The 23,983-nt window shown below is 50.5% G+C and overlaps 6 protein-coding genes and 1 pseudogene across 6 annotated transcripts; 2 read left to right on the plus strand and 5 right to left on the minus strand.

Annotated features, from left to right (window-relative positions):
• Window positions 1-23,983, plus strand: part of LOC117893158 — an 84,057-nt pseudogene that overhangs the window by 19,621 nt on the left and 40,453 nt on the right.
• Window positions 8,358-12,426, plus strand: LOC117889658 (irregular chiasm C-roughest protein). Its single transcript, XM_034794113.1, has 6 exons — window positions 8,358-8,903; window positions 8,974-9,174; window positions 9,365-9,586; window positions 9,852-9,954; window positions 10,031-10,579; window positions 10,643-12,426. The coding sequence occupies exons 1-6, from the start codon at window positions 8,373-8,375 to the stop codon at window positions 11,410-11,412; spliced, it is 2,376 nt and encodes a 791-aa protein (XP_034650004.1). The 5' UTR covers window positions 8,358-8,372; the 3' UTR covers window positions 11,413-12,426.
• Window positions 16,369-17,354, minus strand: LOC117889739 (estradiol 17-beta-dehydrogenase 8). Its single transcript, XM_034794166.1, has 2 exons — window positions 17,217-17,354; window positions 16,369-17,160 (listed from the first exon to the last, which is right to left on the minus strand). The coding sequence occupies exons 1-2, from the start codon at window positions 17,257-17,259 to the stop codon at window positions 16,454-16,456; spliced, it is 750 nt and encodes a 249-aa protein (XP_034650057.1). The 5' UTR covers window positions 17,260-17,354; the 3' UTR covers window positions 16,369-16,453.
• On the minus strand, window positions 17,716-18,204 carry LOC117893126. The gene has a single exon (XM_034799578.1). The coding sequence runs from the start codon at window positions 18,202-18,204 to the stop codon at window positions 17,716-17,718; it is 489 nt and encodes a 162-aa protein (XP_034655469.1).
• On the minus strand, window positions 18,468-19,609 carry LOC117889699. Its single transcript, XM_034794120.1, has one exon. The coding sequence runs from the start codon at window positions 19,504-19,506 to the stop codon at window positions 18,511-18,513; it is 996 nt and encodes a 331-aa protein (XP_034650011.1). The 5' UTR covers window positions 19,507-19,609; the 3' UTR covers window positions 18,468-18,510.
• Window positions 21,349-22,301, minus strand: LOC117893141 (MAP7 domain-containing protein 1). The gene is made up of 3 exons (XM_034799603.1): window positions 22,241-22,301; window positions 21,982-22,142; window positions 21,349-21,720 (listed from the first exon to the last, which is right to left on the minus strand). Exons 1-3 carry the CDS (start codon window positions 22,299-22,301, stop codon window positions 21,349-21,351), a joined length of 594 nt encoding a protein of 197 aa, XP_034655494.1.
• On the minus strand, window positions 22,809-23,761 carry LOC117889729 (vicilin-like seed storage protein At2g18540). Its single transcript, XM_034794154.1, has 2 exons — window positions 23,649-23,761; window positions 22,809-23,584 (listed from the first exon to the last, which is right to left on the minus strand). The coding sequence occupies exons 1-2, from the start codon at window positions 23,701-23,703 to the stop codon at window positions 22,872-22,874; spliced, it is 768 nt and encodes a 255-aa protein (XP_034650045.1). The 5' UTR covers window positions 23,704-23,761; the 3' UTR covers window positions 22,809-22,871.

Consider the following 23,983-nt stretch of genomic DNA (forward strand, 5'->3'; position numbering starts at 1 on the left):
CTTGGCCTGGCTTAATTTCCTGCTGCTGCTGCTGCTGCTGCTGCTGCTGCTCCGACCTCAACTTGTTCTGCCCTTGCCTTTTGTTGCTGTCGCGGGGCGAAGAAGAACAACGGCCACAGCAACAGAAGAAGGGAGACGAAGAAAAAGAAACCAACCACGAAATCAGTTAAGTTCAGGTGTTCAATTTACTGATTGAAATTCAGCTTCGATGTGGCCAAGCAACTTTCATTGTGGCTCTCCCCAAACCTCGAAAACCCAAAGCCCCAAAGCCCAATCCACAATACCACAAGACCAGAGACAAGAGACAAGAGACCAGAGACCCCCCCGCTCTCCAGTCGAGTGTGTGTGTGTGTGTGTAGCACATACACCTCTTCCTGCTCGTCTGCTCGTCTGTCATCATTTTCTCTTATGATTTTATTTGGAGTTTTGGGCTGCTGCTGGGCACCGGCGGCTCGTTGGCTGTCTGCCTGCCTCTCTCGTCCGCACATCTATGGGTTTGTTTCATAATTTTATGCCCGGGCATGTCAGGAATTATGTTAGAATTATGCTAATGAGAGTCAGATCGATTCCAGATGCTTTAATTATACACGGTTAACAAGTTTTTCTTAGTTTTTCTACAGCCATTCGCCTCCTCCCTCCTCCTCCCTCCTCCCTCCTGCCACCCTGCCAGTCGGAGCGGAGCTGAAGCTGCAGAGAATTGATGAATAACTTAACTGGCCCGGTCGCTGGCTCGGTCATGATATGCTAAGCCATGCGAAGCGTGTTAGCCAACACTGGTCGGGGACTCGGTGGGGGGTTCGGTTCGCTGTCTCGAATTGATTCGAAATTAAATTGATTAAAATTATGAAATCCGAGCTGCGATCGATCGAGTTGTGTGTTTGGCATCTCATTAATCTTTTTTGGTGGCTTCCCGACAGACTTTCATTGTGCTGAACAGTGCTGTAAAATAGTGTCAAACAATTACAAAAGAAAACACAGTTCGATGTTTTGCTGCAAGTCTAACTTAAATTCTAATAAATGCCTTAAACATTTTTAGTGTTGATTAAGGTATAACTTTTAAGCGGAGTTACCCAACACTGGAAACAGAACTCCTTCAACAAAATACTCTTCGCACTCCTTGAAGCAAATATTGATGTATTATTTCTGTTATTTTTTTTCAAAGGTAATTCCTACATTAACCAACACTGTACTGCAGTGGATTCGTGCTTTGCTCCTTCAACTGTTTATCTGTAGATTGAGTTTTTCCCCTGAAAGGATGAGAGAGAGAGGAATGACCTTTTTAACTGGCGTTTACTGTTGTGTTAACTTTTGCTGACTTTGTAGTCCTGCCAAGGACTTGGTCCTGAGTGTGTCTGTGTGTTTGTGTGTGTGGGCCATTAATAGGCGATTTAAGTTTATTTTTTGGCCGTTGCCTTTTTATTGACACTGGACCCGGACCCGGACTGGGGCTCCGGCTCCGGCTCGAGCCTCTGGCTAGGGGCTCTCTGTGATCCCGGTACTCCATTTAGCCAGGCTTTTGCCTTGAGGGCCCCCCCCACACACACACATACAAACACACACACACACAGGGATATTTGTCTTGGGCTCCTTTGGCCTCTTAATCAGACGGAGAGGGAGGGGCATGCCGCTGCCGATGTGCCCCAAATTGAATCCCTGGAAGCCATCATTGTTCGGCCTCATCCTCTTTGGCTCCCACTTCGCTGCCCTCTTCTGCGCTGGCTCTTGCCTTTGACTCTGGCTGTGGATCTGCCTTTGGCTTTGGCTCTGGCTTCGGCTTTCTCCTTTTGCCACTTAGCCGTTGCCTTTTAGTTGATTTGTTCGAGCAAACAAATTGTCAACAGAATCACCCAAAAGGAGATACGGTCAAGAAGCGAACGAGAGGAGGAGAGTCAGATGCAGGGCAGAGGCACACACCAACACACAAATTGATTTTAATTGTTAAGCATTCCCTTTTTTAATTGTCCTAATCTCTGCCGAACTCTGGGCTCCCGGCCCGACCAATATGCCTTTGTGCCGTTTCCTCTTTCTCACTCTTTTGGCCTGGCTCTTCCGTTTTGTTGCCATTTTCGTTTTGCCAGCAAAAGTCCTTTAAGTAGCCTTACTCGTACTTCTCCCCCAGTTTTTTGAGCTCCGCTTTTTTGCTGCTGTTTCGTAAAGGGTTAACCGGTCCCCGAAGGGCAGGCAGACGGCTGTTGCATGTGTGTCAGAGAGAGAGAGAGAGAGAGAGAGAGAGAGGGAAAGGCTGTCAGGAGTAAGACGGGTTGAGGCATCCTTGTTGCGGCTTTCAAGTACAGTCGACACTTTTGCTGACAGTTAATGTTGAGGCCTGGCAGTCTCAGAATTAAGATGATGCAGGGAATGTAGGTACATACATAATTACATATGTAAATACATATTTACATATGTAAATACATATTTACATGCACAGCTATGTTTGTGCTGATTACAAGCAGTTCGATTTGTTCTTGGACTCAATTAAACAATTGCCAGAGTTGTCAGAATTGTTATTAATAAATGCGTCAAATAATTTGTCAGCTATTTGGTGCATTTCTATGTACATAATATGTATGTTTGTATGTATGTATGTATGTATGTATATGTATGTATGCATGTACGAGGAATTACACACAAACTTTTGCACTGCTTTATGCTGCACTGCTTGTCGTCAATCGTCAATAAAGTTTGATCGCTATCCCCCGCCGGCAAGCAACTGTTTTGCAGACAAAAGCTGATTGCTTCGCCTTTTCCCAAGATAATACCCGCTTGATGCCGCAATCCGGCACTTTAGGAGGCGCCCGTCCCGCCGCACCGCCGTCCCGCCCCCCGCTTCCTCTCTCAACGAGCAGCCGCCAAATGCCAATCACTGGGAAAACAAAAACGAGCGAAGAAATATTTCTATGAAGAAGGAAAAAAACATTTCCGTTCCATGCGCTTTCCGCTCCAGTTTTCAATTTTCGCTGGTGCTCGCCCGTCGCTCGTTGCTGGATGCCAGACCAGACCAGACCCAGATACAGATACAGATACACAGATACAGTAATTATTTTCAGGCGACGCTTATCACACATAAATCTCGGGCCCGTGGCTCTGTGGCTGTGGCTCCAATCGATGCGGCAGCCCCAGCAGGGGGACCGGGCACAGGCAGAGGCTGAGGCAGAGGCTGAGGCAGAGGGGCATAGTTGGAGCGGCTACAGGAGATTGTTGCCTGTTTGTCAGGCAACTTCCCTCGGACAGTGGGCTTCCTTTTTGCCAGCATGCAACTCTTGGCAGCTGCCTCTCTCTCCCTCTCGCTCGCTCTCTCTCTAGCTCTGTCCAGCGCCGACCACAAGATGCTATGGGGCAGCAGCTGCAGCTGCAGCATGCGTGGCCTGGCAGCATCCTTTAATGCCCAGCATCTGTTGTGATATTTATAGTTGCAAGTTGCAACTGGAACTGGAACTGGTAACTGGGGAACAGGTGCTAAGGCAACGCCCGACAGCACTCCTACCATAGCGAGGAGTTGCCTGGCCCAAGCAGTGCAGTGCAGCGATCGTGTCACGCAGCGCAGTCGCTGCACTGCAGCAGAATCTCTGCCGTCGCCGTCGCCGTCGCTGTCGATCGCTGCGACTAATTACGATATTTCCCCTCCCTTTTGCACGCGAAACCCGTTTGCACGTTCGTTCGTTCCTCCGTCCGTCAAGACTCTCTCCGCTGCTGCTGCTGCGCGCTCTCTTCTGCTTCCACACTTCGGCTGCAGCTTGGGCGCTCACTTCGCTTCGTTTCATTTCGCTTCGTTTCGTTTCGTTTCGTTTATTAGATGCAAGCTGCGGCGGATGTGCAGCTTCCTTCGCCAGCCAGCAGAGACTTTTGTCATTTACAGTTTATCTTGTGCTTTCGCCGCCTCTCCCTGTCCCTCTCCCTCTCCCCCTCCAACACACGCTTTGTGGCTCTACCTACGCCTCACTCTCTCGCTCCACTCCACTCCACGGCTAGGCACGTCGAGAGTGGCTCTCATAAATCAATAAAGAAAGGCCCACCTGGTACAAATAACTTTGAAAAATTTATATTGAACACTCGCCTCCCCTCGCCGTCCCCCGCCTGGCCACGACTTGGTCTTGGACTTGGGCAAAAGTTTTCGGCATACGCCGACCACTCCCCAGGCCCAGGCCCAGTCCCAGCAGGTGGGCCTCGGCTCCCCCCTCACTCAAACTTGAGTTTTAGTTTTTTGTTTGAGTTTAGAGAGTGTAAGAGGGGCAGCGGGAGGGGGAGAGGCCAATTGCAGCTGCTACTGCCATGGCTTCCAGGGGTTACAGGAGGCAACGGTTCCCCACAGCTACCGTGCACGGACATGGCCAATGAGTGGAGCGATTTGTATTGTTGGACCAGCGCCCACCCACCATTCTCGTTCGCTTTTACATAGGTGAAAAGATGTTGCACTTTTCCAGCTTAAATAAAGAAAACTCCTTCGTAGAACTCTTCAGATTGTGCCTCAAATCAGACTGGCTTCAATCAACATTCCGTCGGGGGAGTTCCATCGAAAAAAGATAATCAATTACCCCCCGCACCACCGCAGAGCGGATAGTTGGAATCGCTCGGAAGAGTTGATGAAACCGAATCTTTATCGCCCATAAAGCAAATAGAGAGAGGGAGCGAGAGAGAGAGAGAGAGAGCAGCAGCGAAAAGAAAACTCACCAATGCTGGAGCTAGCGTGTCTATAATCGCCTTTAATTACCTAACCAAACGCAGCGTCATCAGAGTCCGAGCCCCCAGTCCACCAGTCACCCAATTCCAATTCCAATTCCAAATCCCAGCTTCTGGGCCCCTTCTGTGCTCATCATCGTCATCATCTTCTGCAGTTTGGGTCTGCGCTCCCACAGCCTCATGTGGATTTGGATTTCAACTTTAATTTCGAGTCATTTCCAGGGGCACTGCCCCTCTCCGTCCCTCGCCCGCTTCAGGTTCCGTTTTGTGGACTCCATGCCGGAACGGAAGCTTCGCTAATCTTTTGCCTCCGCTTGCATCTTTTAGGTGTTTTTTTTTTGCTTTTGGTTTTGGTTTATTTCTTACGGACCTTCGCTGTGCACCTTCTGTGCTGCTCTTCGGCGCTTCTATTTTTTATTTTCTGTTATAATTTCGTTTAATTTGTGTGTGCATATGTGTGTGTGTGTGTGTGTGTGTGTGTGCGTGTGACGGGGCGCCAATTTCCGCATAAATGCAATAAAAACGAAATAATAGCGTACAAGAAAACGAAATTAGTCGAAAGGCCCAGCCAGCCAGCCAGCCAGTCTCTGGCGGAAGCGAACCACAAAGAAGAGAAATAGAAATAGAAACAACAACAACAACAAAGAACCCAAACGCCATACAGAATATACAGAAAGAAGAAGTAGCCCCCCAAACCAGCAGAAATAGTAAAATTCTAGTTACAGGAAAACCAAAAACAAAACCAAAAACAAAGCAACAAAAAATGCGTGAGAAAATGCCAGTGGAGCCGGCACCTGTACATCGAAGCAGCAGCAGAGACTGCGACGACAGCCACAGCAAAAGGGAAGCACTTGTGCACTGAGCGAAAAAAGGGGGAAAAGCTTGCAAATAGTTCTACAAATCCAAGAAATATTCACACTAAAAAGTCTTTCCAATGCGGCGAATATTGCATAAATACGTAAATACATAAAAATAAATGTAAACCATCAACTTGGTGGCAAATCCAAGTGCAAAAATATGAAATATATTCTATATAAACATACAATTCTCCCCGTGTACTGTGAGGTGTGCGGAGGTTGGAGCTGTGCTACTCGGGCTTAAATAAATACGTTGTGGGGCAGTGCCGGTTGATTGGTTGAGATTGTGCTTCATGCGATATATTGTAGCTGCAATTTATTAAGCAAATCTCCCAAATGGCACTCGAGCTGGAGCTGGCGCAGGAGCTGGAGCTGGAGCTGGAGCTGAAGCTGAAAATGTGGAGCCAAGCGAGTGAGTGGCAGTGGCAGTGGCAGTGCATGGTGAGAACAAGCCCCTCAGATTGAGTTACGCAAAAGAATGATGGCATAGATGTTCCATCGAGATTATTGATAAATATTGTATGTGCCTGCCCCACAGATTGTCAGCTGAATATTTAGTTGAAGCTGCCGTGGAAATTCTTTACTTTGCTTTCGCCTTTTCCCCCACCGGTTCAAAGGAAGTCCTCAGACATCAACTCAAAGACCTCCTTCCCAGCCACTTGCTGTCTCGTTAGAATATTTTCATAGCTCTGCGTTCGTTGTTGGTTTTTGTGTGTGTTTTACATGCGAATATTTGCGTGAATATTTACCAAGATTTTTACACATCGTAAACCCGTTCGAGTCTTCTCTTTTTTTTGTGTTTTGCCCACTTGCAGTGCCACTTCCCCCATCACTTCCACTCCCCCTCGAGCAGCTGCTTTGACTAATTTGAATGTAATTCGCTTTGGCGCTCACGTACTCCGGGGCCCGGGACCGGGCACCACGAATAAAACCAAATAAAACGCGAATAAAAATAAAAATGAGTATTAACGAGGAGGAACGTTGTGAGACGCGTCTTAAGCCGCGTCACAACTCTTATACCCGGTACTCAGTACTACATCTGCACCTTAGCGGTTATTTGTCAAATTTTACATTTTCTCTTCATCTGTCATCTACATCAACAACACTACTCACGCCAACACGCTCCTTTAGCTCGCCACCCTCCCCTAGAGACACACACTGCAGAGTCAGGGCAGAGGCAGCGGCAGAGTCGTGGCAGAGGATGAGTCAGAGACGTGTCAGGGGAAGAGGCCTCTGCCACTGCGCGAAGCAGAGTGTGAATGAGAGAATGTGTAAAAGCAACAAAAGCTGCTGGACAGGGTGGGTTTAGCCACTGCAACTTAATTTCTTCATTGTGGCCATAATAATGATCCAATCGGATCCCAATTTGGTGATCTGATAGATATGGTCATTCCCTACGGAATGGCGTTTTTAGTTTTCTTTTATCTTTAAAATTGTAGATTTGGGAGGTTTTCGCCCTTTTGCGGGGGCGGAAGAGGGCGTGGCTCATTTTTGAAATACACTTGTAACAGTGTGAGCATACAGAAGTCTGGATGCAAAATTTGGTGGCTCTAGCTTTTATGGTCTCTGAGATCCAGGCGCTCAACAAGACGGACGGACAGACGGACAGACGGACAGACGGACGGACAGACAGACATGGCTCAATCGACTCGGCTATTGATGCTGATCAAGAATATATATACTTTATGGGGTCGGAGACGTTTCCTTCTGTGCGTTACATACATTCACTTTGTGCACAAATACAATATACCCTATTTACTCTTCGAGTACCGGGTATAAAAATACACGAGCGCTAACAGCGAACCGAAAACATAAACAGAAACACACAGCAAACGGCGCACAATAAACGCAATAATAAGTAATAAGACCCTGAAGCAATTGTTCCGCTGGTGCCCCGCTCCCCACCATCAAATTTGTACAACAAAATGCGCGAAACCTAGAGCCGACCCCGGACAAAAGGGGCATAAAAAAGAGGTACAACAAACCCCACAAAAAAAACACCAAACAAACAAACGAATAAATAAACAAATAAATAGATTCGTGAACAAGAAGAAAAGACAACTTTTGGCGTGGCTGGCGCCTGGCTCAAGGCTTGAGCTAAGTGGGCTCCGCTTTAAATCACAATAATAATTATAATCGCTTGTTGATTGCCAAAAAATGCAGCCAAAAATCAAAAACACTTTAATTAAGTTGCAAGAGCCACAAGCCATCAATCAAGGCTAAATGAATGCCAAAGATTTTTCGGCATTTAAGTGCCGAAATGCTGCCACAAGTTCCAGAGAATAATGCAGCTAAATTGTTAATCATTTTTAACGAATTTTAGTGCTAATTGCGTGGCCAATAAGTGGCAAAAAAATACCCAAAAAGGAGAATCTATCGCTTAGATTTATTTTTCAATAAACAATTAAATATTGTGTCTTCACTTTCCTAGAAGAAAATTTGCATTTGCCTTTAATAAAATTCTTAAAAATATTTAAAGTTAATTGAAAAAGTTTCTGTACTTTTGTTTTAAATAGTTGCTTATATAAGCAAGTTTTTGTGCAAAATGTTTGGCAGGAATTTACCTCCTTAAAGTAGAAAATATTAAAAAAAAAAATGTTCTTTGCTGTCTGCAATTTTGTTACCCCTAAAGTTAGTCAATTAATTAGCTAAGTTTCAACTAAATTAGATGCAAATATCGTTAGCGAGCTTTAGACATGAATATCTGTTTTTTTTTGTACAATTTTTAATGTTTTCATTTAGGTTTGAGGCGCAAAATCCCAGACAGAGTCAAAGCAACTCAACCGCAAAATATTTCTGTTTCGTTTCTTCCCGCCAGTGTCTGTTGCAGCCACACGGATGACGCAGCCGCCCACGATGCAGCGACAGGCGATGGTGAGGCTGATGCGCCCCCTGCTCCCCCTGCTGCTGCTGACGTCAGTGGCCGACGCCTCACCCTTTACGAGCTATCAGAACCAGCGCTTCGCGATGGAGCCGCAGGACCAAACGGCCGTCGTGGGTGCCCGCGTCACACTGCCCTGCCGCGTCATCAACAAGCAGGGCACCCTGCAGTGGACCAAGGATGACTTTGGGCTGGGCACGTCCCGAGACCTGAGCGGCTTCGAGCGCTATGCGATGGTCGGCAGCGATGAGGAGGGCGACTACTCGCTGGACATTTACCCCGTGATGCTCGACGACGATGCGCGCTACCAGTGCCAAGTGAGTCCCGGGCCCGAGGCCCAGCCAGCCATACGGTCGACATTTGCGGGGCTCACGGTGCTCGTGCCGCCAGAGGCGCCAAAAATAACCCAAGGGGAGGTCATCTACGCGACGGAGGATCGCAAGGTGGAAATCGAATGCATCTCGGTGGGCGGCAAGCCGGCGGCTGAGGTGAGTTCAACGTCGAGTCAAGACCTGCCACATGCAACGAACAATCTGTATTCTTTTTGTGTGTGCGCAGATTACGTGGATCGATGGCTTGGGCAACGTGCTGACGGATAACATTGAGTACACGGTGATGCCGCTGCCCGATCTGCGACGCTACACGGCCAAGTCGGTGCTGCGGCTGACACCCAGAAAGGAGCACCACAACACGAACTTCACATGCCAGGCCCAAAACACGGCAGACCGCACATATCGTTCGGTGAAAATACGTGTCGAGGTAAGCCCCAAGCGTCAGGCCAGGACAGGACCCACTGAGCCTACCATCAAAACGTTACGTGATGCCAATGAAAGGGGCAGCCTGACGAGCTAATTCATGCCACAGAGTGTCCCTTCAGCGTGTGGCAGAGCCCTGATGCAGTTGTCAAGCGACACAATTGATTGACGCCCAAAACTCTCTCTTTTCCCAGGTGAAGTATGCGCCCAAAGTCAAGGTGAATGTGTTGCCAGCAGGAGCAGGAGCAGGAGGAGGAGCGGGAGGAGGAGCGGGAGCTGTCGGATCAATCAACCAACGCATTGTGGAGCATTCTCAAGTGCGACTCGAGTGCCGGGCCGATGCCAATCCCAGCGATGTCCGCTATCGTTGGTACATCAACGACGAACCAATTATTGGCGGTCAAAAAACTGAGATGGTAAGTGGCAGCGCAGTTGAACATTCCAGCAGCAGCATAATTAGAGCAACTATTGCGATAAAAATGTTGCTGCCACAAGTGCCACAAGTTGTTGTATAATGCTACCCCGAGACCAGCAATTATCGGAACCAGTTCAGGCGCTGCACGGGGACTGGCGACCGGAAAGGCCTAACGTTCCCACCATTTTAGCTAGCTATTAAACAGATCTCTTACCCCTCTCTCTCTCTCTCTCCCTCTCTCTCTCTGTGTCTTTGCTCCCCCTCAGATCATACGCAATGTGACGCGCAAGTTCCACGATGCCATTGTCAAGTGTGAGGTGCAGAACTCTGTGGGCAAGAGCGAGGACAGCGAAACTCTGGACATAAGCTGTAAGTAGAGACACACACAAGCTGAGACACAAATCGAAGCAGCTAGCAATCCGGGACTCCCCTCCCTTCCATATAGATGCCCCCAGTTTCCGGCAACGTCCGCAATCCTTGGAGGCAGACATTGGCAGCGTGGTCTCGCTCAGCTGCGAGGTGGACAGCAATCCACAGCCGGACATTGTCTGGATCCAGCACCCAAGCGACCGAGTGGTCGGCACCAGCACAAACCTCACGTTCAGCGTGAGCAACGAGACGGCCGGACGCTACTATTGCAAGGTGAATGTGCCGGGCTATGCGGAGATCACAGCGGATGCCTACGTCTACCTGAAGGGTTCTCCGGCCATCGGCTCGCCGCGCACTCAATACGGACTGGTGGGGGACACGGCGCGGATCGAGTGCTTTGCCAGCAGTGTGCCGCGGGCACGTCACGTCTCCTGGACATTCAATGGGCAGGAGATAAGCTCCGAGTCGGGGCACGACTACTCCATTCTGGTGGACGCAGTGCCCGGCGGTGTGAAGAGCACGCTGATCATACGGGACAGCCAGGCGTATCACTACGGCAGGTACAACTGCACGGTGGTCAATGACTATGGCAACGATGTGGCGGAGATCCAACTGCAAGCGAAGAGTAAGTACAACGATTCATTGTTCGACTTTCCAGAGATCACCGTCCCTCCCTCCCCGCGTGTAGAGAGCGTCTCCCTGCTGGTCACCATTGTGGGTGGCACTTCGGTGCTGGCGTTTCTGCTGCTGCTCACCATCGTTGTGATCGTTTACTTGCGCTGCAAGAAGCGCACCAAGCTGCCACCAGCGGATGTCATCAGCGAGCATCAAATCACGAAGAATGGCGGCGTCAGCTGCAAGCTGGAGCCCGGGGATCGCACCTCCAACTACAGTGATCTCAAGGTGGATATTTCGGGCGGCTATGTGCCCTACGGGGACTACAGCACACACTACAGCCCACCGCCTCAATACTTGACCACTTGCTCCACCAAGTCCAACGGCAGCTCCACCATCCTGCAGAACAATCATCAGAACCAGCTGCAACTGCAGCAGCAGCAGCAGCAGCAGCAGCAGCAGCAGCAGCAGCATCAGGGTCACCAGAGTCATCATCATCATCAGACCGCTCCAGGTCAGAGTTTGCCCATGACTTTCCTCACCAACAGCAGCGGTGGCAGCCTCACGGGCAGCATCATTGGCTCCAGGGAGATACGACAGGAGAACGGTCTGCCCAGTCTGCAGTCCACGACGGCCTCGGTGGTTAGCTCCTCGCCAAATGGCAGCTGCAGCAATCAGAGCACCGCCACAGCCACTGCCACCGCCACCGCCACCGCCACCACACATGTGGTGGTGCCCAGTTCCATGGCCTTGAGTGTGGATCCGCGCTACAGCGCCATCTACGGTAATCCATACTTGCGCTCATCCAACTCATCGCTGCTGCCGCCACCCACAGCGGTCTAAGCGGCAGAGGCGGAATGGAAGCCACAGCCCACTCGAAGACTGATCTCAAGGGACACGGCATCCTGGATCGTTCAATGGGGTAAGGACTTAGGGGCTGTACGACGCGCCCATTGGAAGATTTCTTTTCTTTTTCAGCAACCAAAAATTTGAATCAATTAACTTAAAGATATTGCTTAGGGACAGACAGAGAGAGAGAGAGAGAGAGAGAGAGAGAGAGGTAGAGAGAGAGAGCGAGCGCTCTCCTAGGTAAGACACACACATCCTTGGCTTGCATTTTGCACTTCAATTTCCTGCCGTTGCTGGGATCCCCCAACCCTAGGCTAAGCGCAGTTCTAACTAAACAGAGACTAAGCTTCAAAGCAAAACAGTGTTAGGCAGCAACAGAGAGACAGTGTTGGGAAATGACTTTAAGAAAGAGAAAATACGCGGCAGAGCGCGGGCATTTGTTGCGGGGCTTTCAATTTGTATAATTTAAATGGAGGAATACTCGACAAAAAACACACAATCCAAGCTCTCATTTTAAACTTTTTTATAAATATTTTATATGTTGTTTATATTGTTAAATGAATTCTCTAGGTGTGAGCTACTTTTTGCCACAATTTCTACGTTCGGTTTTTGCATCTTAAATGCTCCCAAATATCCTTTAATAAGTCCAACTAATATCTTTCAGAAAGTGCTCAGAACAAGTTGCTCCTCCAAACAAATGCCCAAGAAATGCGCAAAAAAAAAGAATGAAAGAATGAAAGAAAAATGTAGAGTAGCCGCCGCAGCATAAATGTATGCTATGAAAATGTGCGGAACATAAAAGTATGGACAGAGAGACAGCAAATGCAGTAGCCATTAAGCAAAAACATAAAAAAAGTAAAAATGCCAAAGTACCTGATAGTATTTAAGTAGAGTGAAAGCCAGCGACACTCAACAATTACATTTTGAAAAAATTAATTCTATTACATAAATAAATAAATTTCTTTTTTTTTTTTGAAGACTAAGCCTAGAGGTTAAGTTTAAAGTATACAAAAAAGTGTTAGTTGTTAGTAACTTGAGAGTCGCCTTAACTTATGACACGCCCATATGCCCCTGCAGCTAAGCAACTAAGAGATAGAGAGACAGAGAGAGAGAGAGAGCGAGAGAGAGAGCGAAAAGTGTATTCAATTTGTCAGTTCAATTGTGGCTAAGTGGCCAAGTGGCTAAGTGTACTTCTAAGTGTATTAACGGTCTAATTATCCTAGTTGTAGCCACACACAAACACACACATCTCTACATATAACTATGCTATATACACATACAATTATATACATAAATACATATACATACATACATTACAGCTCGCTACATACATTTACATAAATAAAATATACTTACCATAAATATCTAGAGTTAGGTTTTTTTTTGTCTGCCTAGAACTGTAAGCATTATATTTTGATAAACGAAACAAAAAGAAACGTTCAGTGTTTAAGTCTTCGGTGTAGTTATTTTTGTAGCAACTGTACCCATCCCCCTGTAATACCCTTTCCCAGCGTACAGTTTAGTTACAACAAATACAGAAATACAGCAAATTATAAACAACAAATAAGCTACAAAAAACAGCAACAAACACAGCAAGTTGAACACGCGAACGAAAATTAAATAAAATGTATTGAAAAAATAACGAGCGAAAAATGTGTAAAAATCATTCGGAACTTGACATCAAAGCGCTGAGCAAAGACAAATAAGCGTTGAGGCGAGGAGAAACATTTTTAATTTGAGCCAGGACATGGACATGGACAGGACAGGACGCAGACCGAACCGGAAAAGGGAGTTGAGTCCGGGCAGGGGCCATGGCCAACTGTCGGGCAAACTGCAAAAAGCCAAAAATCAAACAAACAAAAGTGAAATTAAAATGTTGGCAGGCCACCAAAGCCAGCAGCCACCACCAGCCAGCCAGCCAGCCAGCCAGCAGCAGCAACAGTGGTCATGTGTGTGTGTGTGTGTGTGTGTGTGTTAATTTATGACCAGTTGGAGTCAGTCTCTCGCACTCGGAGTGCCCAGAGTTCGCAGAGTTGGAGGTCAGAGTTGACAATGCAAACAAACGGCTCGCTAAGCTCGACTAAAAATGCTTAATGAGAGTGCGTAAGGGTAGCTGCCACCCACCCACACACACACACACACACACACACACACACACACACACACACTCACTCGGGTCCGAGTGTTGGCCACAAGAAATTCTGCGGCTGTGGCAACAAAGTCGCGCACGACGCCCATTAAACTAAATTAGTTGCCCTTTGTCACAGAGCGACCCTCGAAGCTGTCACACATGTTGGGCGCTGCTGCTGCCGCTGCTGCTGCCGCTGCTGCTGCTGATGTGGGGGGTGGCTGGAAATTGAGTGCCATGGCATGGATGGAGGGTGCTGGCAAGGGGGGTGGGGGCTGTCATACGTGCGCTTAGTCGAAAGGAAGTTGCAATTGCGGTTAGTTGTGTTAATTAGCATTTCTTTGTTGCCGGCCGCGATGCTTTCGGGCAGAACTCACGTGAGACACCGCACGCAGCAGAAGGAGCGAAAAGGGTTTGGGAGAGCACAATGGAAGCTGCGCAGGTGGGAGGCGAATGCAGAAAACACACCAAAAGAAGAAACGGTGCTTGCTTCTCTGTCGCACTTGCATTTACTTCTAAAAGAGAGTTGCACAGCGGGAGAGTAAGCTAAAGAGAGCGCTTGCACGCAGCCACACGAAGCTCAAAAACGTTTCTTGCTTCTCTGCCGCTGCGCGCAGCCGAGCAAAAGTGCATGCGAAGATCCATCTCTGCCGCTGCAGCGGTGCAGCCACACGAAGCTTTTATGGCGACTGCGCTGCCCGTGATCTCCTCCCATGCACAGTGCATGCGAATTAGATGAAGGAGCAAAGATCGTTTGAGCTGAGATTAAATATTATTCGAGTAATAAAAGAAAGATCTGACATTATATTTGAATAATGGGCAAACATTTGTTTGTTTATTTGCAAATAAACTAAAAGATTACCATCGAAAATAGCCTAAAAGGGAAGAGCAATCAATCGTTCCACCTTCAGAGTGTTTACTGTTCGAGTTGTTGACACTTTGGCAAATGTTGTGGCACCTCAGCCACCTATCTGCTCAGCAGCTTTTGCACGGCAAGAGACTTCTCTGCTGAAACCGTCCAATCTCAGACCCATTGTCCGGCGTATTCGTGCGCATTTCTTTCACCGTGCACTGCGATCTGTGGGGACATCCTCTGCGGCGACACCTCAGACGCGTTTTCTTTTTGTCTCTTTTTAGGGGGGTGTCTCTTGTTGGGTGAAGGGGAGGGGGGTGGCATCAAGCGTGGCAGCAGCGACAAAAAAGCGGACACGAGGCGCCCGAAGAGTTACGATTTCATTAACGTGAGATATGGCAAGTGCCAAGGCAGTGGGCATGAAGTGGATTGGGCGTCGGGGCTTGGGTCTGCTCCTGGTCTTGGCTGGCTTTCGCTCTGTTCTGTGTGCGTGTGTGTGTGTGTGTTTGTGGGGTGGAAGGCTTTATGGGTCGTTGCTGGGGTCGTGTGGGGAGCTGGTTTACGGCTCAAGTGTTGGCTTGTCGTCGCTGCTTGTGTCGCACTGCGTTGTTAATTGCTGGAGAGAGAGAGAGAGAGAGGAAGAGAAAGGTAGAGGTAGAGTGAGCGTTGAAGGCTTTGCCCTCCCCCTCTTCATATGATTAGCAAATGTTTTGTTTTTCACTATGCACTAAAAACGAAGCAGGGAAACGGGAAACGGGAAACGCACCAGAAAGCCATTGAGGGGAGTTCGGGTGGCCTGGCGGCTGTGTCGGGCTCTTGCCTGCTGTGTTGGGCTGCGGGGGAAGGGGGGAGGGGGTGGCGCCCATAACCCCAAATGCCTGGCAAGTTTTCTGTGGTTGGAGGTTGCTTAATGTTGGGTTGCCGCTGTAATTGCTACTCCACGCGTGTGTCTATGTGTGCGTCCATGTGCATGTCAATGTGTGTGCGGAAGGGTGTGGGTTGGGTTGAATTTCTTGTATTAATAAAATGTCTTCATTATTTAAATTGCACGCACGACCACAGACCAGGAGCAGCAGCAGCAGCAGCAGCAGCAGCTATGCGACCCCTCATCACTCACCCACCCCCACCCCGCACACACACACCCCCGTCAACATATGCGTCGGTTGACAGCCTTGTCTCTCTCTCCCTGTGTTTGTGTACACTTTCCGACTGAGTTAATTAGCAGCTGGGGAATTGTGAAATATATTAATATTGTACATTTCGGTGGTTCCCCCCCCACAGCACCGCAAAAGGAGCCCCGTGCCACCCCAATGACCACAACAAGCCGTGTCACACATTCCATTTGCCACATCGATGGTCCTTTTGTGGTTGAATGGTCGCTGGGTCGCCGGTTCAGTTCGGGGTCGGGTCGGGTCGCGCTTTTCGATGCACAGGGGCCGCTCGAGACAATCGAGGTGGGTTCAAGGCGCCCACAGACAGCAGGGAGACAGGGAGAGAGAAAGTTGGGCTTTTAGAATATTATTTCCATGTGGCCTAAAAGTATGCAAAATGCACGAAAAAAATGCACCAACCCGAAAATATTTATTTGTAATATTAACTATATTTAATTTAAATAATTTCCTAATTTTACATAAATCTAAAAATAAGTTTTAAATATTAAATCTACAGTTGAAGCTCAGATATAGGAACCGCCAAAGATGGATCTCAAATGTTAAGCAGTCAAACATTTAACAGTGCACTTCACTGTTGCCTAACAGACCTGTTAGCATGCTCTCTGTTAAGCTGCCTTTGGAAGCTTCAGCAATAAAAGTACAGAAGTTAGCCCATAGATGGCGATGCAACGATCACCCCCCACACCTCGTGCTCGTTTCAATTAGAGCAGAGCAGCAACAGCAACAGGTGGCAGCTGCTGCTCAGGTTCATTTCATGGGTTTGTGGAAACTCTGCGATTAAAAGATAACTCCAGAGATTAGATCATCACAAGGTCAGTTCTATTCAATTTGTAAATGCAAAATTCTAGCTCTACGCCTCGCCAGCTGCCCAGCTGGAAGGGATCACTTGAGGCCGCCAGTGACCTCAATGGCAGCGCCATTCACATAGGCCGCCTTGTGGGAGGCGAGGAAGGCAATCACCTCGGCGATCTCCTCGGGCTTGCCCAGGCGGCCGACTGGACAGCGCTGCACCACCTGCTGCCTGACGGCCTCCGGCACCACGGCCACCATGGGCGTGTCAATGTAGCCGGGCAGAATGCAGTTGACGCGAATGCCGAACTTGCCGAACTCGTTGGCGGCCACCTCCGTGAAGGAGATCACACCGGCCTTGGTGGCCGCATAGTTCGCCTGTCCCATGTTGTTCATGCGCGCCACAATGCTCGAGAGATTGACAATGCTGCCGCCCTGCAGCTGCTGCTCGATCATCGCCTTGGCAAAGTACTGCGTCACCAGATACGTGCCCTTCAGGTTGACGCTGTACACTTCGTCGAAGTCCCGCTCGGGCATCTTCAGCAGGTAGCCGTCGCGCGTTATGCCCGCTGAGTTGACCACAATGCTGGGTGCCTGCTTGAACTTTAGCAGCGCCTCCGCCACGGCTGCCTGCACACTCGTCGCCGAGGAGACATCCACCTGCAGGGCAGCGGAACGCTCCGCGCCCAGCTCCTGGGCCGTCTCCTTGGCCGACTCCAAGTTGCGATCGGCGGCAATTACCTTGGCTCCATCGCGCGCCAGCAGACGGCAGGTGGCACGCCCTATGCCAGATCCAGCACCTGCAATATTCAGTGGGGGTTAGAGCAACGAAGCATACTGCTGCCGCCAGACGCACCTGTGACCAAGGCCACCTTGCCCGCAAGTATTCCGCCGGTCATTATGCCAGTTAAATTACAAAAATGCTCAGAACACAAAGAGAAAACAACACGCCACTCTGATTTCTGGCTGAATGTGACTCTGGTTATCGTTTCGGGCAGCGCTGATCAGCTGTTGGGCTGTTAGATAAGAGAGCGAGAGCTTGCTGAGCTTTTGGCTAAGCTTTCAATTACTACAGCAAAGTTTTTGCGCAAGCTAGTCGTAAACGTGCAAAGAAAGAAGATCTCGGGCAGCGCAGTCGGCCCACGCAACAGCGCAAAAGCTTCGTGTGGTTGAAACAACTTCGTGTCGGCGCTGCGCGCAGCGGCAGAGAAGCAAGAAACGTTTTTGTTGGCTTTGTGTTTGCTGTTTGCGCAGGCAAATGCACTGAACGAAGACGAGAGCATAAGGAGAAAAGAGAGCAAAGCTACACACGGAACAGAATGGCTGCAGAACTTGATTCATTTAATTGCCTCAATTTATTCCAACGGTATTAGATAGTACTCCTGCGGCTGCGGCGGCAATTCCACTGCCCGTACATTGCTCACACCGAGGTCTCGCGCCAAGCCAAACTGCCGCAGCAGCTTCTTCAGGTAACGCTTTGGAATGCGCACCAGCTGGCGACGTATGATGCGCTGTAATCTGTTCCAGGGTCGACTGCTGCCCCGATGATCGTCCTCGTACTGCTGCAGGTCCTCCAAGTTCTGAGACTCCAATTCCGGATCGTCCAACGGCTGATCCTCCGCGTTCTCATTCTCCGCCTTCTGTTTGTGCTGTAGAGCGGCCAACTGCTTTACCAACAGCTGCAACTGCTTTGCGCTCAGTTGGCTGAGGTCGATCTGGGCCTCTGAGGCTCGGAGTCGCAGTCTGTCAGTGCAGCCGGCGGCAGCGACTGTGCTGCTGCCATCGAACAAGCCAACGACGAGGCACGAGAAGATCAGCAATTGGCAGAACGACAGGCAATCCATGTTTGATTGAGGCCCCCGGCGTGCCACTGTCTTAAATACGAAACGTAACGCCTGCGGGGGCACGCACTGCCTCGTACTGCCCCATCATGCTGCGATCCAACAAAATGTGTGTCAAGTGCGTGAAGTACTTTTCAAAAGAGAATTCATTTATTTGTTCCAAAAGAAAGCAGAGCATGGAGGAGGCTTCAACTTCAAAGATTAGCTACAATAAATTAGACAAAAAAAAAACTAAAATATAAAATGATGTTCATGTTGCTGGGGAAGTGGGAGTGGCCATTGGCAAGTGGCAAGTGGGAATGATCGCGCTTAGACGGCGGTGATGCGTGTGCGCTTGTTGCCTTTGTTCTTGTTCCTGTTCTTCCTGTTGTTCTTCTTGTTGGCCCCGTTGACACGGCGACGGTTCTGCTGCTTCTTGTTCTGGACACGCTTCCGCACCACGCGACGCTTGTTGGGGCGACGGTTGGTGTTGAGCATCACCTTCTGGCCGTTCTTGAAGTAGCGACGGTAGCGTGGCGGAATTCGCACGCTAATCTGCTGGCCGCGACGGGCTCCCTTGCGACGCAGGTTGATCATGTTGTTCTGGGTGGCCTTGCTCTCGGTGGCACCGGTGCCCTGCACCTCGGCATCGGTCACCACTTCGTACTCCTGGGCGCCGGCAGCGAGTGCCGCCTCGAGGGCCTGTTCGTCCAGCAGCTCGGCATTGGCGGCCATTGCGCCGGGATAGGCCTGTTCCTGGGGCTCATCAGCCTCTGCGGCCTCATCCTCCTCCACGTCGGCACCGTAGGCGAGGGCATCACCCTGGCGACGGCCTGTCGTCGTGCCTGTGGTCGTGGGCGAGGTGGTGATGGTGCCCGTGGCCGAGGGTATGGTGCCCGTGGATGTGACTGTCACCGTGGGACTGGCGGTGGCGGTGGCCGTGCCGGTGCCAGCGCCCGTAATGATGATGGGAATCACGGGCTGGCTGCTGCTGCTGAACATGTTCTTGAACATGAGGAACTTCTTCAGGAAGAGGCGGCCACTGGAGGCGTCCTTGGTGCCAGTGGAGCTGCCGCCGCTGCCGCCGCTGCTGCCCTGAGCCGCTGCACCGCCCAGCATGAGCTTGTCCTGGTCGGCCTTTTGGTCCAGGGCCACGGCAATGTCGGCATCGTTGGACCTGAACTTGGCCAGGGCCGGTTCATTGAAGTACGAGCTACGGCGCGCCGCCTTCAGCAGCTGCGCCGTTGACTTGGGGCGCTCCTGGCCAGCGCTGGCAGCCAGCAGGCAGCAGCCCAGCAGGACCAAAGCGGACACTTGATGCTTCATCGTGGACTTGTCGTGGCGAAGTCGGTGACTGGGAGAAACTACTCTGTGGCAGAGAACTTTTCTAACAGGCCGTTAACGGAGGTGGCGCAGTGGACTCGGTGTGTGCTCGCCCGGATGGGTAATCAATGTTTGATACATTACCGCCCCAACGTTGAGCCTTTTATACCCAAAAAATTACCAAGAAATGCAAATGACTTTAAAGTACCTCAGCAAACGGTACATTTTGCCATGTGTGTGCGCGTGTGTGTGTGTGTGTGTGTGTACATAGGCCAAAGTACACACAGGCAGAGCGCGCGAGACGCACAGAAACCCTAAGACCCCAACATTCTCGCAGATTCATTCAATTCACAATTGAATTGAATTGAAATTTGTGTCTTTGCCTGCAGCTATTTGAAGTTCTTCATCGTCATCGTCATCGTCGTCAACCACTGCTTGGCGCTGCTTGCCTCAGCCATGTCCAGCAAGCAGTCCACAGCAGTCCGCAGCTGCGTGAATTTTTTTTCTATTTTTTTGGGAGGCTCGCTTTCTAAACACAGCCACGGAAAAAGTGAAAACATACAACATACACCGAACATTTCCAATTGGAATACAAAAACAATCGGCTCAAAGGGTTCAGACAACAAAATAATCCACAGAATGTGTGTGGCAATCGGTTGAAATCTTTGATCAAGTTTGCTTTCATTCAAAACTCACTTTCGACTGGGATTTGCTTTCTTGTGTTGGCGTGTGGCAAGCAAAAATGATGAAGCTAATAAAAGCTGCACTCGCCTCTGGCTGGCTCATGTAAGTTGTAGGAGAAAAAGAACTCTCAACACTCAGCCCACTGCCCGTGGTTATCCCTCAGTTTTGTGCAATTTCTGCTCGCTGGCGTGCGTTGGTCTCGTCTCAATGAAGTTGTCCAACATTCTCCCGCTTTGTAAGTTGAACCAGAAACGACAAGGAATATTCTCTAATCAAACTGCTTGCTTGCAGGCAGAAGCTATTCAATGTGCGACCCATAGGGCGGCGCAGAAGGAAAGTCGAGCCCATGCCGAAGACTGGCTTTGTGGTCGTCTTCAACGTACCGCAGTGCATGTCGGATGTAAAGCCAAACTTGATGTGCTGCAGCTTCTGCAGGGTTCAGGGCTTGAGAATGCAAATTGAAGCGGCCCGGGTGGCCATCGATGTGGCGCTGCTATCGATAAGCATACCCGAACTGGATCGTGCCATCAAGGCTGCCCATGATCGTGGCATACAGTTGCGCATCATCACCAGCACGCCGAGGATTCCATATTATGGTTCGTTGATTGTTCAGCTTTGGCTCTCCGGTGTCCCAGTGCGTCACACCAACATCGGCATGGATTGCCATTACAATTTTGCCATTGTGGATGGCGAGGAGCGCGTTGAGGAGCTGCAACCCAAACAGCCGGAGCCCAAAATAGACCAAAGCCCAGTGGCGCGTTTATTTAACTGGTCCAAAAAGGCTGCAAAAGGGGAGGTAAAAGTGGAGGAAAAAGAGGAAAAAACAGAACTTCGTCTCTACAAAATATTCTTTGATCAGTGGAGTCAGCTGACACCCGTTGAACCACCAGACGGGGTCCATCTGCAACCACAAGTTCCCCCATGAAACACTCAACAAAATGTTTGCTAAATTTGTGGTTTACAAAATTCGGATTGAAAAATAAAATGTGCTGCAAATGGATCGAAACTCGAGTGCTAATCATTCGTGCCGAGGATCTTCGTGGGATCAGTGGATCGATTGGGGTTCTGCACCACTAAAAATGATTCAAAAAGGAGTATTTGTTGTCGTTATTTATTCGCTTTATTTCGGGGGTTCTACAGGGGGCTCAGAATTGTGTGGATCTATGCGCGGCGTCTGCGATTGCGGATGCGGCGCAGGCGACGCTGGCTGTTGCGACGCTGGCGGCGGCGAGCGGCACGCTGGCGACGGCTGGCCTTGCTGCGATTGCGACGGCTGCGGCGGGACTGGGAACGGCGCTTCTGGTTGAGGCGGCGACGCATGCGGCGACGCTTGGCCTGGGCGCGGCGACGGCTCATGGAGTTCTGACGGCGCATTGACTCCAGACGCTTGCGCAGTTCCTTGTTCTCGTCCTGCTGGCGACGGAACTCGAACTCCTTGAGAACGGCGCTGTTGGATACCTGGGAGCCAGAGCCGGAGCCAGAGCCGGGACGGCTGTTGCTGCCGCGACGCAAGCCAGAATCGGCGCGATTGTGCTGATGGCCGACCAGGCCGTAGCTGTCATCCTCCTCGTTGTCCTCGTCATCGTCATCGTCGGCATTGGCCCTGTAGGCGCCCACATACTTCTCGTCCTCGCTGTCATCGTCGTCGTCGTTGTCATCGTCCAGCTCCTGGGCATTGCCGTAGGGCGAATCATCAATGGAGCGCCTGGAGGGCGCTGCCCCTGTGGTTGTCGGCGATGTTGTGGGCCCTGTGGTTGTGGTTGTGGTGGCTGTCGGGGGCGTAATCGTTGTTGTGGTGCCTGGCGGGGTGGTGGGGGTGGTTGTTGGTGAGGGGCATGGCGGTGTGCCGTTCTTCAGCGCCAGCAGCTGCGTAAGACTGCGTCCTTCCAGCTGATTTGGCTGCCTCAACAGGCGATATCTCAGCTGGGCAACATTCTCATCATCGCTGCGTTTCACTAGAAGAAGGCGAGAAGGCAAGGAGGCAAGAGGGAAGACGACTCAGTCAGGGCTAATGTCGATCGGCTGGGCGTGTGCCAGGTTTTGGGTCACTCACCGGCTGCCTGGGCCAGGCATGCTGTGGCTACCAGCAGCAAGGCGCAACAAAAGAACTTCATGGCTCGACTTTGGGTTGGTGTTGGTGTGGAATTATCCTTTTCCTTTTCCTCTGTGGCGGGGCGGCTGCTCTGTGTTGCCCTGAGGGAAGGTCGCTGGTTGACTGTGACATTGCCAGCGGCCACTCGGGATTATATACCCAACGCTCCACTTATCGCTCCGCTCCACTATCCACTATCCACTCTCCACCATCCACTATCCAGTGTCAATCGAAATATTCTCTCATTATCATTTCTTTTGCTAAAATTTGCAAATTTCTTGGCGAAAAAGTTGTATGCATAAATTTCGGTGACAACATCGCCCCACGCCCCACATCGTCGCTCTTTTGTGGTTGAACTAGTTTGACCCTCGATGCCGGTAGCTGGCAACAGAGACTAAGACTGGCCCCTGCCAGACAGTGCTCAGGGGGTTCTATGCAGATCCATCATGGATGTGCAGTTCCATGCAAAAATCTTGCAGCACTAAGGGCTGGGAATGCATTGAGTTGAATGAATTCTCTCATCATTTATGTCTTATAATTTCTGTTCTTTATTTCCACTCATTACCGTTGCTTACATATCCCGTTAGGCTTCTCAGTTGCGCACACGAATGCGTCGGTTCCTGTTGGGTGTGGCCTGGCGGAAGCGTTTCATTAGGCGCTGGTTGGTGCGACGATTGCGACGCTGACGCTGACGGTTCTGCTGCTGGCGGCGACGACGCTGCTGCTGCTGCTGGCGACGCTTCTGGCGACGACGCTGCTGACGCTGCTGCTGGCGACGACGGCGCTGGTTGGCCTGGCGACGCTGCTTGCGACGCTGACTGCGCAGACGATTCTGGCGACGGCGGCTCGAGTTGTTGCGGGTGGCGCGCGCTGCGGATGCAGCCACGGCCTGGGAATCATCCTGCTCCTCGTCATCGTTCAGCTCGAAGCCGGCCAGCTGATGGTGCTCATCCTCCTCCTCATCCTCCAGCTCCTCGTCAACGTTGTTGTTGTCCAGCTGGCGGCCAGTGGAAGTGCCAGTGCCAGTTGCAGTGCCAGTGCCGGTCGCAGTGCCCGTGGATGAGGTGGGCACGGTGGCGGTCGTGCTGGTACCCGAGGAGGTGGTGGGTTCGGGCGTAATGGTGGTGGTCGTGGTGCCCGTGGCGGTGGTCGTTGGCGCCACTGTGGTGCTTGTCGTCGTTCCCTTCAGGCTGTTGATGATGTCCGTCAGCTGAGTGGCGCTCAGGCGCCCCTGGGCGGCGGGCTCATCGCGGCTGCGTCCAAACAGCTGATAATTCTGACCGCTCTTGGCCTGGTGGGGCTTGGCTGTAAGTGTGGGGACGATGTGTTACCACGAACCAGAGGGATCAGCATTCGTATCACTACTTACCGCTGGCAATGGCTGCCAGGCAGACCACGATGAGTAATCCCTTGAGCATGTGCATGTCCTCGACTCCTGGATTCTACTTGGGGTTTTGGTGGCGAAACTGTCTCGATTGCTGAGCTCGCTGTGACTGACTTGGAAGGGCACAGCCTGGCATATTTATATGTCACCAACTTACAACGCCAGTGCCCTTTACAACGGGCCCTTCGTGGCCCACAACAGATGTAACTCTTTACAGCATTGGCCCACGCGGGAGCGAAAGAGACGGCACTGCCCCTGGCGTAGGGCCACAGAAAGGGCCCCACCAAGAAAGCAGCCCAGCAGTCCAAGTTGTAAGTTTA

The sequence above is a fragment of the Drosophila subobscura genome, chromosome A (assembly GCF_008121235.1).
Source record: "Drosophila subobscura isolate 14011-0131.10 chromosome A, UCBerk_Dsub_1.0, whole genome shotgun sequence".
In the NCBI taxonomy this organism is placed as follows: Eukaryota; Metazoa; Arthropoda; class Insecta; order Diptera; family Drosophilidae; genus Drosophila; species Drosophila subobscura.